This window comes from Dendroctonus ponderosae, unplaced genomic scaffold (assembly GCF_020466585.1).
Source record: "Dendroctonus ponderosae isolate FM_Combo_2020 unplaced genomic scaffold, Dpon_F_20191213v2 Dpon_F_20191213_1, whole genome shotgun sequence".
Taxonomy (NCBI): Eukaryota; Metazoa; Arthropoda; class Insecta; order Coleoptera; family Curculionidae; genus Dendroctonus; species Dendroctonus ponderosae.
The window spans coordinates 40,731,529-40,748,667 of record NW_026017110.1 but is presented as its reverse complement, the minus strand read 5'-3'; the positions used below and the strand labels follow the sequence as shown (position 1 = coordinate 40,748,667).

At 33.5% G+C, this 17,139-nt stretch overlaps 1 protein-coding gene across 3 annotated transcripts in view; it reads left to right on the top strand.

Moving 5' to 3' along the window:
- Window positions 1–17,139, top strand: part of LOC109533970 (protein timeless homolog) — a 362,432-nt gene that overhangs the window by 265,047 nt on the left and 80,246 nt on the right. For all 3 annotated transcript variants that reach the window (XM_048663569.1, XM_048663603.1, XM_048663631.1), the window contains exons 13-18: window positions 849–933; window positions 995–1,196; window positions 4,300–4,445; window positions 5,099–5,187; window positions 6,086–6,283; window positions 6,724–6,858. In XM_048663569.1, the coding sequence (XP_048519526.1) occupies window positions 849–933; window positions 995–1,196; window positions 4,300–4,445; window positions 5,099–5,187; window positions 6,086–6,283; window positions 6,724–6,858 (855 nt within the window). The remainder of the gene's footprint in view (window positions 1–848; window positions 934–994; window positions 1,197–4,299; window positions 4,446–5,098; window positions 5,188–6,085; window positions 6,284–6,723; window positions 6,859–17,139) is intronic.

The window sequence follows — 17,139 nt, the reverse complement described above, 5'->3', positions numbered from 1 at the left end:
TTCTGAGAACGAGCGTCTGCTGATCATTTTCCGGTATTTTTCTAGAAAGTCTTTAGAGTTGTACGTTCTCTTGAGAGCCTTGCGTACCAGTTTAACAAAGTACCTATACCTTATCAGACTATGAAGGCTTTCACGGCCGGTTAAATCACATTTAGGAATGTTTTCCGGGCTTTGAAGCCGTGTTCTCACGTCCGACTAAGAGTGAGTCGGAAAGCACGGGAGATCACTTCGCCCACTGCCTCATCGCCTTTGATAATCTCCACCGCAGTTGTGGACGAAACGTCAGGAAGAAATTCCCATAGACCACGGCTTTAAAGCCCGGAAAACATTCCTAAATGTACCTATACCTTATTTCGTCTGGTATGACTTTAGCGGTAATTTTCAAACTTTTTTCCAGAATAGTTTCACTTTACATTTCTGAGAGTAAACCACTCCACTAAATGGAACTACGATTGGCTTGCCAGCTGTCGCTATTCGGCACTATTTGACTATTATGTTATTCTATTATTATTCTTTTATGTCGATGGTTCTCAACCACTGGGCCGCGACACTTTGATATGCCTTGAGATTCTTAAAGATTTTTGTAGGCATTATAGTGATCTTTGTAACAAGTTAAGTTTGATACTAAGTAACATTTTAACACGTATTTCAATCATATTAATTTTTTTGCTCTAGATCGAAATCGACTGAACATACTGGCCTTAATTTAACATTGAACCAATTATTTTATTTTACCCCTCTGCACTATCGACGATAAAATTCTAACATCGTGTCTAATGATCCATTTCATTAAACATTTTTGAAGACAATTGCTTACGTTTACGTTAAGTCCATATAACCGTTTTCAGATAACTATGATGAAGATATTGAGGAAGAAGAGGAAGGACCAAGATACAATGAAAGCAATTTTCAGTTCAACGATTTTGCTAAAAGGTAGATAGATATTATTGAATTCTATTTTCGAATTATAAACTATGTGCGTTTTGTTATGCAGGCTGCCCCATCCAAAAATCGTCAGGGCTTGTGGATTGGCATTAAAAACTTTCGTTGATAATTCCATCCACACTAATCATTGCATTGTCAAACTTCTTCATAGAATAGCGTTTGATTGCAAAATGTATGTGATGGTGTTTCAGTTGAGCATTTTTAGATCGTTTCATGAGATCATTAAAATGAAAGAACTTCCGCAACATAAGGTAGGCAATTATTAGTTCTTACAGTAGAGGTTGCTTGAGCTAGTTGTGATATTAGCATTAAATTGCAAAGTTGATTTAAGTATACTTTGAAGGGGATATATACTTTGAAGGGGATATACATATATATCGATCAATGATCTTTTTTGCAATAGCAATAATAATGATGTGAATGAAATAATATGTGAATTCTTTCATTAACATTTGAAATTAGAATTTTGTTTTTTATTTTTATAAATGTACAAGCCGTGCTCCAATCAGTGACTGCTTGATGTTTCATACGGAGTTCCAATGTAATGTAATCGCAACGTTTGGTTGAAAAGCCGCCAAGAATGAAAACTTGTACGCCACTGGGAAAATTTGATTAACTATTTGAAAGCACATACTGCAAATGGCGAAAAACCTTTGTTCAGAAGCTCTAATTTCACTCTATTAGGGAACTATTACATTTTATTTTGAATTGTTTTTAACTAAAAAATCCAAGGCCTTTCAATTATTCCCTACGAATTAATAATATTTGAATTGGAGTGGAGTTCAAGGTCAAATAATGGTCCATTATATTTTATCGTGTTGGATCACAATATTTATCGAAGCTTGGTGAAATTCGAAAATTTCTTTCTGACACAAAAATAATTCTTATTTAGGACCGAATTGTTGAAGAATATTTCAGATTAGGGTTTTAGGCTATTTGGGCTGAACATCCCAACGATTTGAATTATACCGTTGGGTTGTCGGGCTCGAGAAGATAAATGTGGAAATATTTATTTTATTATGTCGAGCCAAAGAAATATTTTACTGCCTCTGTTTAGATTTGGAAGGTCTGAAAAAGAAATCCAGTCTGGTTTTTACTTGGACAGCAGTGATAATTAAATTTGGGACCTGAGACAAAATATTTCTTCTATAACGAAGAAGCTTAAGCTCAAAAATGAATCGGCATTGTAAAGTAAAATAAATGAAAAATGTATGCTTGGGAATAAATCCCAAAGCACCAACTCTTAAACTTTTCTGTGCATACTAATAGTATAAAATAAGTTTCAAAGTTTATAGGTTTTTATTTAGTATCTCATACAACGTTTGTAAACTTGTACAGTTTTTTAACTCACCGATTCAATTTGAATTCCATTTCAAGCGTCATTTAGTGCAGTTCTTTTGCGGTTAATGCGTGTTTTTGCAGAAAATTAGTGCTTGATGTAAAATGTCTACAAAGTAGCAAATTAAACAATACAGAATTGGTGGAAGTTCCGCGTGTTTTCAGTTGTACAAAAAAAACGATATTATAAAATATAAACACATCCGCATATGTCAAAAAACGTTTTTGAATTTTTCGATTATAGTTTATTTACAGAGGGGTCTCACAAAAATGAAGTTTTTGGTTTTGCAGTCGTAAATATTTGTCTCTTCAGCCGATTTTCAAAACATTGAGCTCATATTGAAGCAACAACAAACAAAGTGAACTTCACTTTGTTTGAACATCTTCCAGAATTCTGATTTACGTAATTTTTTTTGCAACCCTGTATACGTAATATTTGTCTTAAATTGCTTATGAAGTTTGAACTTCAACATGAGCTCGAGATCGTGGAAATAGGACCAAGAACAGAAAAGTTATCGCTGAAACACCAAAAATTTGATTTTTTGAGACCACCCTGTAAATAGAAAAGACTTTTTCCCGCTACCTATTTGGTTTACATTTAAACTTTTGGTGTTGAGATGTGAGATGGTGAGAGAAAACAGTTATTTGTCTACTTAGGAGCATGCGGAACTTTGCGAAATTTCGCATTTTTTTACTTGCCGTCCTGTAGAAAATTTATCTGAGGTGCTTAATTTTTACCAAAAGATCCACTAATGAGAAATAAATCGCGCTCAATAATGCTTCAAACAGAAGCCAAATCTCTCGAAGCAATCAGCATTCATCCAGTTTCAGACTTACGGCAAATTTGGCTGTGTACCGTTCATTTTCTTGAACAGTTTATGTGAAAATTTACATCAGTTCTTCTATATGTTTTCAGTACTTCCGGTGTTTCAGACTAATTGCGTTTTTTTACTGAAATTAAACGAAAACAATGAAAATTAAAGGATAGTGCAATTTTACATTCAATCGGAGGATCACATACGAGAATCTGAGTAGAATGCAATGAAATGTAATAAATCAAAATGAAGAAGAGAAAATAATTGAGTGGGAACTTGCTTTAGAGTCTTAAAAACTTAATAGCGCGTTATTTTATATTTTAATATACTGCGTTTGTATAAGTTTTGACAGTCTGAATTTTGCAGATTATCATCAAGCTTTGTGCCTAATATTTATAACCAATAAACCAATCATAATCGAAAAACGAATATTTTACTGTCTTTAAAATAATTCGACCGGATGGGAAATCTTTAAATTTCCATCGCAGATCACACTCAAGAAATTCCCAACAGAGTAGAATGTCCCGCTGTAGAGAAATGTCTTGAATTTTCGCTTAAATTTTCAATTTGTTGGACTTCTGTGAAAATGTCACGCTTATACGAAATCTGATTATTCATGGATTGAGAGCAGTATTCCGCACACTGACGAAACTATGGTGTGATAATGTCAAAATTAATTGCCGAAAATGTTTCCAGTAATGGATTATGAAATAGTGCAAGGCGACAAACTGGGATATTGTTATGAAATGTTCTGACCCATTTTCAAGTATTTCTTTATTAATAAACAATTTTTCGAAAACATATACTTTGTCACATTTTAATGCCCCGCAAAGTTTGTCGGTATGTTGATGGAACGTCCGGTGGAAGCTTTTGTTCTTTTAGTTCTAAACAGGTTGCCCGTACGATAGTTGATTCGAATGCAAACCGAACAAGGAATTAATAAGCAAATTTTTTTACAATTCCAAATTTTTTAAACGCCTTGGCGTAATACTTACTGATTACAATACCTTTATATCAATATTAAGCACGTCATATTACATCAGTTAAATAACCATGAATTTTGAGCAAAACATTCAATAAATTCTTTATGGAGACTATTAAGTTTGACCGTTTTCAAACCCCATCAACGAAATGTTCGACAGTCATTTTACCGTAGGATCGGAATGCTTCCACTTAGCAAAACTGACTAAAACTATTTCAGGAATTGGTGAAGTTTGCAACTTACATCATCAGACAATTCGTAAAAGTGGCCGAAGTCAACAAAAAAGTTTTTATGGAAGTACTATTTTGGAAATCGATCGGCGAATGCTATGAAATCGAACATGGATATACGGAGTCACATGGAAAGTGAGTACAGACCACAGATATTTTATTGGATTTTGATACATGCTCTGTTCAGTTTAAGCCTTAGTCCAAATTAGAATTTTGAGTCGTATCCTAAATGAAGACTATAAAAGTAAAATGTAATATTATATCGTTCTGAATTGCTTTATTTCTGTCACGCTGCAACGTGTATTACAGTTTTACCTGAACGGGTGTTTTAGAAAGTTTCAGCGAACTTAAATAAGTCAACGAACTTTAATGTACGGAGTTTGCTATACTCTTCACTTTACCTTTCCTGTTAATATGCTTCTGCCATGGCATAGATCAGAAAATATCCTCATAGCACATCAGGCCAACTTTATTTTATACAAAATATTCCGATAAAGCCATAAAACTTTCATAATAAAAAACAGAAAAAGTACAAACGATCGTTTATAATGTAGGAAGTAAATCTGGGCTTTGCTTTTCTACGCGATAAACTTTTCTAAGGATTGGCCCGAAACCTTTATGGCCGCTAACTTTATTCTTTGGTGAAAATGGAGAAATTGGTTTTCGTTTCATACGTTGTGTGGCATTTTACTTTTTATAGTGTTGAGGATATTGAGCTATTTTAATACAATGGTTTAGTAAGCTAGTCCGGACTTAAAACAATTATTAATATCTTTGAGTATGTGCAGGAAATCATTGCAAAAAGTTTGGTCCGAAGAGGAAGAAGACGAAGTGAGGCGACTTTTTATGGAACATCAGCAATCTGGTAATGAGCAAGGTAAGCTCCCATATGTGAAAGTTTTGATTGTTTTATTAAACTAAATTGGCGTTGCCGGTAACTATCGTCAAAAGGGCACAATTTACAGGTTTATTAGGGAATACCTCGAATTTATTTAAACATAAATCAATTTAAATGACTGGGGATGTGACATTTAATTTTTACATACAGGGTGATACAAAATTGGTGTCGTGCGTTTCAAGGTGTTATAAGGTTCACTTGAAGAGTACGAGAAAAATATTGAACCATTTATCCTCGAGAATGTCTAGAATATATTAGCAAATTGAAAATCGAATTTCAACTTATAGCATTCATTTTTCGGGAACTGATCTGGAAAATCTTTATCGCTTTCCCTAAAATAAAACTGTACTTTTAAATAGAACTTAATGCTACGTTACAACGACCTTTTCATAAATTGGGGAGCAAAGTGTGACAAAGTGCGAAATAGCTTTTGTCGATCAGTTGAATGTGTAAATTAAAATTAAATTTTCTTCTCCAATAACGAAAAATAATGATCTGGAAATTTTTCTTTGATGTTCATATCAATTAAAATTAAAGTTTTTTTTATTATATTTGTATACGTATACAGATACATTCGTCCATCCATCGTTAGATACATTCAACTAAGTTTATGTTACAGGTCGCACCAACAGTCCTATAATAATGTATGTCCCCTTTAAAATGACTCATTTGATTAAAAAAACGTTCAGCTTGTTTATTGCGATACAATTACATTAGATTTTTTGGTTTGACTAATTTTAGTTCTTAATTATTAAACTATTAATTAAATTTTAAAATTAAATTATTAAAGGAGCATGCGAAGAAAGTTGCCCATTGTACTAGTTAGGTAACATGGTCGCTCAGATAAGGTAATGATTTACAACTTTATTGTTTGTAGACGTCGTCGATTGGATTACTGCAAATATTATTGACCAAACTAAATCGCGAAGGCAAATACTGAAAAAGCTGAAGGACCTAATGCTGCTGGTGGACTACAAAGGCAGGAAGAAATCCGCAAAGTCAAAATCTAGTAATTGGACAACTGAAGAAGAAGAAAACTTAGAGGAACTATTTGAACAATTTAAAGGCAGTGGTGGTAAGCGAAGAGAATGGTGTAAATATAATTGGAAAGAGCGGTTGTTTATCAAAATCTAATGTTTGAGTTATTTATACATTTCTGGACAACCCCATAGGATGAACAATCATGAAAGATCTTCCTAGATCTTTTATTCCTACCAAGTGACGATAATTAGCTAATATCCAACGCTTTTAAGTTGACTTAAAATCCCCATAATGCATGTCAACAAGTGCTGGTTCTTCTTCTTATACATGCAACTCTGTTAGAATCAGTTATAATGTGAAGCGCAGTCTTCCATAAAATAATTTTTGGCTGAATGACAATCAAGTTTTATGAAGTACAAATTAATTATACTCCCCCTGGCCCTTACATATATTTTCCTAGTTCTTTAACTATAATCACTCGTTCGAAATTGTATTTGCCTGAAAATGTTTAATTAGTTTCTTTACACTTTACAGATCCCATGGCAAACATTTTGGAAAACTTGGAGGTTTCAAGACCGAAAAACCGAGTGATAGAAAAGCTGCTTGTCATGGGCTTAATTCGAGACAAAAAGGAAGTTAATAAGAAAAAGGCGAATCGAGGAAGAAAACGTAAGTGGTTACTGTTTTCTTTATTTGACGTCGGTTTTTCGTTTCATTTTTTTAACTTTGTTGATTAATCGTGTCCAACTGCAGTTTACATGTATTTAATTTCTAAAGTGTTTGGTTTCACCCGATTTAATTTCGTTGGTTGATAGTGGTGGAACTATAAAAAAGTAATAAGTCTACTCAAATGCACTAGTTTTGCAATTTTACTTTGGAATATTTTAAATTTAATATTTCAAAATGGCATTTTCTAAATATTTCGAATGTTCGCTGAAGAATCAATTATGGAATAACATCAAATTTTTTTAGTTGCCTACATTTGATATAAGCTGTCAGCATTGTCTCAAAAAACACCCGAACGAATTCAAAAAAACATGGTTATTCGTGATCATTTTAACGGCTTATTTATTGATTTAGCGTTTGGTCATTGATTTGCAACCTATTCAAAGAACACTTGAGGAGCAGCTTGTGTTTAAAATGAGAGAAAAATTATTGCGTTATTAAGATGAACCGCGCGATGACATAAACAGGACCGAATTCTTGCACTGAAAACTTGTCTCATTATTTTCTGTTGAATATGGTTCACTTTCCGTTTAATTTCTGTGGGTTTTTCAAATTTAATAAACATTTTGCGAATACCGAATATCTTTGCATTTCCATCAAAAAACAAAGCAGCTGCTGCGAGATCTTTTACTAATAAAAGTCGGGGAAAATACTGTACTTGTAGCAATCCCAGATTCCTAAAATAAATATCTTGACATTTACTTAAGATATATTATTTGTTTGAAGTAGATGAGAGACGTGTTTTCGGAAGTTTTACCATAATAAAACTGGGGAATTGAAGGAAGTTTTGGCGTAATCTATAAGAGCCCTAGCCTTTTTTCATTTTACCTCGTCGAGCACGCACGCCGACAAAGAGCTTTTTCCACCATCATAAAAAATCACTGCTCTGCGAACGAGTCGCGGCTAAATTGAAAGCGAGAATAACGTGCAATATCGACAAAAATTCGAATAATATATATTTGGTTTTATTCTTTTGGCTGCCGGCTTTCCGATGAACACCGAGAATGGTAAAATAAAACTTTCCCGAAGCCGAGATCTTTTATCTTCTAACGTCTAGAATTTCATTATCGATATGGTTTTTTCGCATTTTATATCTTATGCATGTCGAACCTTTCGGTACAAACTAAATTAAAGAACGGAGTAAATTTTTGAAAAGGAAAGCAAACTTACGATATTTAAACGAACAGAACCAAATGGAATTTAAGAATTAACAAGTTAGTTTAAAAATTTAAGCATACTAAAACGAATACATTTTATGAACTAATTTTTTTTATATGCAAGGAAGAAGGTAAGAAACCTGGTACGATGCGAAATTATGTTAATATACTTTTATCGGGAACATATAATTTATTAAGATTATACAGGGTGTTCCGTAAATATGTTAAAATATGTTAACAGCGTGTTCTTCTAGTTATTTTAGAAGGGGTCTTCCTGAGATTTTTTTTAATTTGAGGTTTCGTTGTTGAGATATTTGATTTCCAACGTGGCTGAAAACGTTAGTTTTCGTTGTTTTCTTTGAAACGGTTAAACATAGAAATTTCAATTTTGGTATACATTATAAGCTAATTGAGTGCCATTTTACGATAGTGTTTCGTGGTTCAGTTTGATTTTATACAGGGTAGAAATGTGTAACCTCTACTTTTGTTTTTTTGAGAACTTTTTTGTGTGCATTTAAACTTTCCTCGACATAATTTTTTTTTATTACTACAAGTTATTTACGAACTTTTAATTACTACCAGTTATTTACAAACTTTAGTTGCACTAGTTTGCTCGCAAAAAAATAAAATCGTCTTCTTTGCCGTTCTCAAAATGTGTAAGTAATTAAGTAATTTTTTTAAAATCTGATAACGTTTTCATATAATAATTTTGGTAAGCATTATTAGTTGATTACTAACAACCTAAATTATTTTTCTAAATTGTTTATTTTGGTTCAGATTATAATTATTAACTTTGAATAAATTTTACTTAAGTAATAACAAGGTAACAATAGGCGCAACGATATAAACAAACAACATTAAATTTAAATAGCCATTCTAATGTTGACTTAGCAGCTGCTAAAATTGGTCACCTTGACATTCTTGGCATAATCGCAGTATTTTAATGAAATTAAAATTTACAGACCGTAAAGTTTGCACTGAAATATGAAATATTCTTTTCGGAAGTTGTTCGATTGTATTAACTTCTGTTGAATATACCGTATTTTTTAAATGGTCCCAGAAGTAAAAATCAAGCACGTTTAGATCGGGAAATGTGGGAGGCGAGTTTATAGGAGCTTCCTGAGCTCTCCCAATTCAACGGCTTGGAAAGTTTTGATCAAGCCGAAACGATTTAATTTTTATGCGGGGAACATAGTGCCCTTAGGAAAAGACAATGACAGATCAAAAAGTTGATAAACAACTTGTAGTAATTAAAAAAATTATGCTTATAAAAGTTGAGCACAAGAAAAAGTTATGAACAAAGCCTAAGTAGGGGTTCCACATTTCTACCCTGTATAACAGTAAGCTGAACTACAAAACACTACCATAGAATGGCACTCAATTAGCTTATAATGTATACCAAAATTGAAGTTTCTATGTTTAACCGTTTTAAATAAAAAAGATTAAAAAAAATTCATTATTACATCTAAATTGAATTGCTTCAGTAAAAACGTCTCTATCGTTTGCCTGTTTCAAGGCAGTTAGTGAAATTTCTTCTATTCTGGAGTTGGTCATACCTTTAAATACATTTTTCAGACTTTGAGCCGAATAATTGTAATATCATTGGAAAAGTCTAAATTTAACCACGAAAAGACTAATTAAAATGTAGGAATAGTATTTGTCTGCGAGTCAAATGATTATACAAATATTTTTTGTCTGATTATTTTTTCATTATATACAAATTGTACATACTTTCCTGACTGTGTTTCAATTCCAAATCAAAATAAATTCCTGGGCTTCAGTCATTTATTGTCTATTTATTGATTTGGAATTATATACAAATTTTTTTGAAATACATATTAGGTTCGTTGTAGAATATAAATATTATGAAGTTTTTGACTTCACTAAAATAGCAAAATATAACGAACAATTCAACTATCCAATACAATTTTTCAGGTGCAATTAAAAAATTATTTGGGGTGTTTCAATCTGTTGAAAAAAATGTTTAAAGACAAGTTTCTAGATCCCAACAGACGTGACGCCTAATACTTTGATTTTAAAAAGTATGTGGATAGATATTGCGGAAAAATGGTGATGTTAAATTGGAAATCGACGTTTAAGTTCAGTTGGTTGTTTTTTCGTCTTAGCAGTCAAGTGTGGTTGAACAGTTTTTGGTGAAATTTTATTCATTTAGGCTTTATAGGCATAATTGCACTTAAGGTCTTAACTGATTGCTTTGTCCTCAATTAAGTCATATCAACTAGTCCATTGATTTGTAATATCAAATCAGTCATTATGGCCGGTCGTTCTTAATGCGGATAAGGCGGTTCCGTGCAAACTGTGTTGGTCCGAGATCGTGCGGAAAACAGCGAATGATCATGGATAAAGACAAGTCGAATGATCCAATTTCATTGCAACGTACTTGAGCTCGTCCACTATCATTGCGAACTATACACAGCAAATGGAATGAATTTGTTAGCAAGTTCGCACTGTTTATGACTGAATAGCGGAGATTTGGTTGTTGCACACCGACGAGAAATTTATGCTGTAAAAACTAATAAATCTTGTAAATGAAAGAAAGGCTTTCTTGGGGGATTGTTTGATCACTTGGTTATTATTAATTTTACGAGAAAAAATGTTCTTGCATTGCTATTGTAGACAAAAATAGAAAAAAACAAGTAGCAGCAAATTGCGATTGAGATGATTTGTTTGTAATGTTCAACAGCATACATTTGTGCGGATAAGGCATAATAAAACATAAAATGTATTTGAACGTCATCTATTGTACTTAAAGTAATCATTTATTTCAAGAACTTATGTGTTATACAATTCTTGAGATGAAAAATACATTTCATTTTTTTCTCTGACGTTATAAGCTGAACTGAACCCTCAGTTTTCACCCAGGGATTCAAATCGGACCGTTCTCGAATGTGTTTCGTCAGATATTTGTTCCGTACAAACTGTGCTGCTCTTTCTCTTTACCAATTATAATGTTTTGCAACAGGCATATGCATTTAATAAGTTTACCGACAGATTAAGGATCTACTTCAGTTGATTTTTGCAGCTATTTGCTATTCATAATTCCGACTGCACATTCAACAACATGCCTTGCTCGACACAAACGCTCTTAAACATTACTTCGACAGGCCCAAGTTTTGATGCTGGGAAAGGTCTCAATAAATACGTTTTAAGTGGTTAAGCTTCATCTCAGCTACTCAATAGCTTCTTATTTTTAACTTTAATTGTCGTCTGACAAGATAACAGGTTTCCAAAAGAAAATCATCCACTACTGTTAACACTTGTATAATGACGTTGACTAAATTTGTTTATTTGATACATAACGTAACTACACATGACTGATCAATTCGTATGAAAAAAAATTCCAGTGGATGAGACCCACATATGCGAAATCTAACGAAATCATTCGTTCGATTTCGGACAAACGCAGTTCGCACGAAACAGCATCCAAAGAACTACCGTTTTAAATCCGGAAATTTATAGTTTGCCTGCCGCAAAAAAGAACTCTTGCTTGTCTGCACTTGGCAAGTGAACTACTGTCCAGTGGCTTTCATTTATGGTATGTTCGTTGAGATATTATCAAATATCGTAAATGGGCTTGCGTAATTTTAACTGCGCATAATATTTAAAACCTTTGTATATTTTAATCTGTTTTTCCATACTTTTCTATTTGTGCCCGGACATTTCTCAGCAGTAAAACTGCTTGAATTATAAACATTACTTTTGTATTTTAGTAGTAACTTTAAAGTGCTCTTCTGTAAACAGTCCGTTGTTAGTTTGGCCGTTCCAGATCAGAGAATTTACGACGTACATATATTTTATGTAAAATAGCTTAATAATGACAAAATGTTCAACATTTTCAATGTTTGGGTGTGTTCCATTCCAAAAACTTTTCAAGGAACACTTGCTAGCAAATGGTAAAAATGTGCAGATGCTCATAAGATTGAAGATTGACGTGGGCATTTTTTAGCGTAATAAATCGTATTGTAACATTTTATCCACATTCATAGTAAATTGACTTTAATCATTCTGCCCCATTATCCAGTCGCTTTTGTGCACGTTGCTTGTTTAAACATAGAAAAGCTTACCAGCAATTGTGAACGTAAAATATTAGCCTAAAATGTAACGTATGATTTTGTATCCGAGATAGCTTCTGAAAGTGATATATGCATGTATCTATTTAAACAAGCCGTTTCATATGGGAATTACGTGTCTCGGTATTCAACACGACTAAAATTTCGGTTCACGCAAGACTTCATCGCTTTGAGTTGTGCTTTATTGAATTGCTAGTTAGCTGGTGCTGGATATATTTCATATGTTACTGAAGATAATCAGATTCGAGCTTGTCTGCGATAATTAGTTTTAGCACTAATTTCACATGAGATCTCGCATATGTCTACCACAATTCAACAAATTTATGACCGCTAATGTTTGATACATTGATGCATGGAATACCCACAAGTTTCCCTCAGTGGGAAAATGTTGAATGTAAATTTATGTGTATGAATGTAGTCATGAAACAGTTTTTGTTCTGCGAAGAGAGTGTTGAAGGGTGATAATATTTACGAGGTGACAGAACAAGCACCTCATTCACTATCACAAACGGAAATTCTTTAAATGCGCGAATAATTGAACGTTTGTCCGTTTGATTTTATTATGTTGTTTCAAAAAAAAACTATGTGAATTTCCATAATTTGACATATAATAGAATTTCTCGGCAATTGAATATTTTTTAAATGTAAATGTTGTTTCCCCATATATATTATTTGTTTGCTGTGGTAAGTACCTGTTTGCATTTTTAACAAATGGTGGTGCTTATTGTTGAATGAACATCCAAATTAATCCACACACACAATTAGACAATTACTCCAACTCATTGTGGAACAAAACAAAAACGGTACTGCTAGAGGTGGCATCACAAACTAAAGTCACAGCCAAACAAAAGGAAAAAGCATGAGTCGCAGAGAAAACCTGGAAGAAAGTTGATGCGCGCAAATAACTCAAGGCCACGCTCCTGCACACGTAATAGGATAGAGAACAGTGTAACGGACTCAATCAACAGATCAAGCGCCACTGTAAAAACGACAAAAGCAAGTACCTAAACGACATGCGAAGACGAATTAACCAATCTTATACGAGTCGAACACACAAGCAACAAAGTAGGCCTGCATGTAAAGAGAAATAACACCAAAATATTGCTAATTTATCGCCAAAATAATAGCAGATATATTGGTACTGAAATCTCGAGTAAGGACGGATCCAGCGAGGAGGTAAAGAGGAGAAGCCCAGAATAGGAAAATAATCAATGACCAAACTAACGAAAGTATGGAAAAGCCATCACATATCCCTTAACACCAAAGGGAGATTGGTCAAGAGCTTGTTTTTTTCAGTCTTTCTCCAGGGTAATTCAAAATTGGCGTCATTCCTCTGGGGGTGTTGTCTGGGGGTGTCTTGGGGGTGTCTTGGGGGTACAGACAAAAATAGTAAAAAAATTAAATGTTATTAAAAACTCAGATATTTGCGAAAAAAACTAGATCAGAAGGATGGCAACAATGTTTTTCAAGGTAATCTCCCTAATTAACATTACGTAAATACCTATTCTTTCGTAATTATTAAAAACTCCGGTAACCATCGATAAATATGAAGCAAAGGAAATAAAAGAGACAATAACATGCGTTGAGGTTAGGATAACGGTGTCACCTTGCGGTCAGTGCTGTGACAAAACAGCCCCCCGAGTGCTGCCATCTTTTTGGGGCAAATGAGTGATATACCTAAATCGGTCACAAATGTCATTCAAAACCGCCTGTTAAAGGTTATGTATCATTGATCAATATTATTGACCAAATAAAATACAATTCTGTTGTTAAAACCCAAGAAGTATTCCCAAGGGCAAGAAGTCCTGGCCGTTTTACTCCAAAAATCTTTGTGTCCCAATCACTTTGAGTCTGGGCTCGTATTTTGAGCAGCTTCTCGTGTTCGGTTAATTAACCGTAGCTCAATTTGAATCGGTGTTTGGAAGATCAGAGATTTAATGTGTTCTAGTGTCCTGTGCATATTACATTCATGGTAGGAATGTAGGCCCTTTCTCGGGGGAGTTAGCGGAACATTTAAGTATCCGGTGTTTGAGAAAGTGCAGTTGTTGTGCAATGCTTCAAGTGCTCCTGGAAAGATCAGCTGCAATAATCTCCAATACCTGTTCCTCTAGGTCTGGAAACCGAGTACCTTTAGTTTGTCCACTATCTGCGTCCATTTCGGCGCACTCGTCTAGTGTGTAGCTCTTTGCTAGTGTAAGTTTTTACAGCTTCTGCTATGTTGCTTTGGCATTTTCCCCTAACTAGTCGCATATTCGCAAATTCTCTGTTGGTTTACATTTTGTGAAAGGAGCTTGAAAATAAGCCACATTTTGACAAATGCTTGTCATTATTGACAAAGGCTGTCTACCTGTCAACTATCTATTAATGACAAAAAATATCATTGCCATGCTTAATAACAAAGTTGAAATTCGATCTTCAACTGTTAATATCATCTTGATATTTGAAGTGGGCCCCTATATACCCTTAAAAGGAATTACGTCAATTTTGAATCACCCTGTATATGGATCAAAATGCTGGCGTTTGAAAAAGACGGATAAGCAGAAGATTTCGAAAAGTTTTCTTGGCACAGAATGTTGAGAGTGTCTTGGACTGAGACAAGAACTAACTAATCTATTCTGGACCAACTCAGAATTAAAAAGAGATTTAGCATTGTGTCGGAGAAAATAACTAAATTCTTTGGACGTGTGGTTAAAAGTAATGATCTTGAGAGTGTTTCAGGCAAAATATCAAGAGGAAGGTCGTCTCCAAGATACATGGATGTTATAACCGGTCTAACCGGCACGAACCTTACCCAAACATTCAAAATGGCAGAAGATAGACAGGAGTGGAAAGCCATCACAGAAAATACATGAACTCATGATCCTCGAAACCAAGCAAACGACTAAGAAGAAGAGTGCTTATTATGAGCTTTATTCGCTGTTTTTTCGCATTCAGTTGGATGTTATAAATTAATCTCTCCTTTCAAAACCGCTCGGCATGCATCAATATGGCAATATTACTTTGGCGGTTATCAACTTCCTCAACTATCAATTTAATTTATTGGATAATATCGATTACCAAGAAGCCAAGAAAAAGAAGATATTACATCACCTTGAATCCATAAATGAAGAAGACCAAAAAAGAATTCTTTCTCTGAGTAATATTATATTTTAAAAATAAATATCCACCTAATTAGCAAAAATTACCTTTAACTAGTTTTGACGAACTGAAAAATAATTATCTTTTATATATCGATTTTCATTCAATATGTTATTGACTGTTACAAGCTTACATGACACATTGAGTAAAGTCCGCAACTTAAAAAATCTAACTTTTAGTTTTCTGTTCATTTTACGTTATGATACGTAATAGTGTAACACTAATAAATTTAGTAATATCTCAGTTACATGTTTCTTTTCGTGTTCAGAATAAAGTCAGTTTATTATGTTGCCAATTTAGTTGTAAATTTTTAATGGTTATCGTAGTCAATCGCCACCAAATTTTCCAAAACGAATTGTCGAAAATAATGTTGAAGGATGGTATCATATTTTTAATGAAAACCTAAGTTTTACTCTTATTACATCTTTCAATTTGAAAGTGAATATTCACACAAACTTTATTTTGCAAAATCAATCCAAGACTTAACTTACGCAACTGGAATATTATGTACAAAACTACGTTTGTTTACATTGATAAGCCACTTCGCCTCGGGTTCACGTAATTGATGTACTAGCCACCGAAGGAAACTGCTGTATAGGGACAATCAAGTAAATTTTGTTTGTGAGCCATGATTGCGTTCATTATATTGAAATCGGATAGTTTAACGGTCTATGCATTAAGGGTTCCTAGGTATTAAACAAAAGGTCTGATGCGTTAGGTTCCCAGAATTAGAGGTCGACCTTTTCCGAGAAAATTCAATTATAAAACCAATTGCTTTAATTTAATAATCGATCTCAATCATCTTCAATTATATCACGTTCGAAATTATTGCTGTCTCTTTTTCGGGTAGAATTATCACAGCACAGTGGTTTGTTTCCTCATGTATCATTTTCGCGTTTCACAGTTAGGTATTTTGGATACGGGCGTTGCATATTAATCTCTTCATTTAAAAATGAGGGCACCACACACGGGCGATCGTTCAAAAGCAAACCGCTCGAAATATAGCGCTCAGTTATCAATGCCAAATGTAATGAATAATTTCGCACCATTACCATATGACTGACCGACCGAGCATGAAAGGGATGTGGAGGACCCTCAAGAAAAATTGTGTGTGGGCCCTCTGCTCCCTTTTGCTGGAAATAAATTACGCACAAGGCGTCTCGTTGTAGACCGACAGCCCCTTGTTCCTTTGCAAGGGGAAAAATCTCTCCTAGATGTAATTTATAAGTTATAAATGATTAAGTGCCTCCTTTGATTTCGGATAGGAAAATAGAACCTAAAAAATAATTCGAATTTTAATTTATAATTAGTGATAAAATATGGAAGACATAATCAGTTGTGCTAGGTATTTGGTTTTGCTTTACACTGCAATTTATCACATTACAAAGACAGCGAATGAATTTGAAGTAAGTGGGAAGTTGCGCAAAAACAGAATAGGGCTAGTTTATTAACATAATATAAAACAATCAAAATTTTACCTGCTGATAAAGGTAATGCGACCGTTATTATGGATTATAATATTTATGATCAAAAAATTAATGAACTTTTAAATGACAAAAGTTATTCAAAATTAAACAAAAATCCAACAGAACGTTTTGAAAGACAAATTTATAATACTTTAAAAAAATTTAAACATGAATTTACAGATTACGTTAGATCAAAATTAACACCACATAATAGTAAAATACCACATTTTTACGGAGTTCCAAAAATTCATAAAGTTAATATTCCTTTACGACCAATAGTTAGTAGTATAAATTCACCTACACATCCCTTAGCCAAATATCTTTTAAACATTTTAAATCCCCTAATAAATAACACAACTTCCTATATTAAAA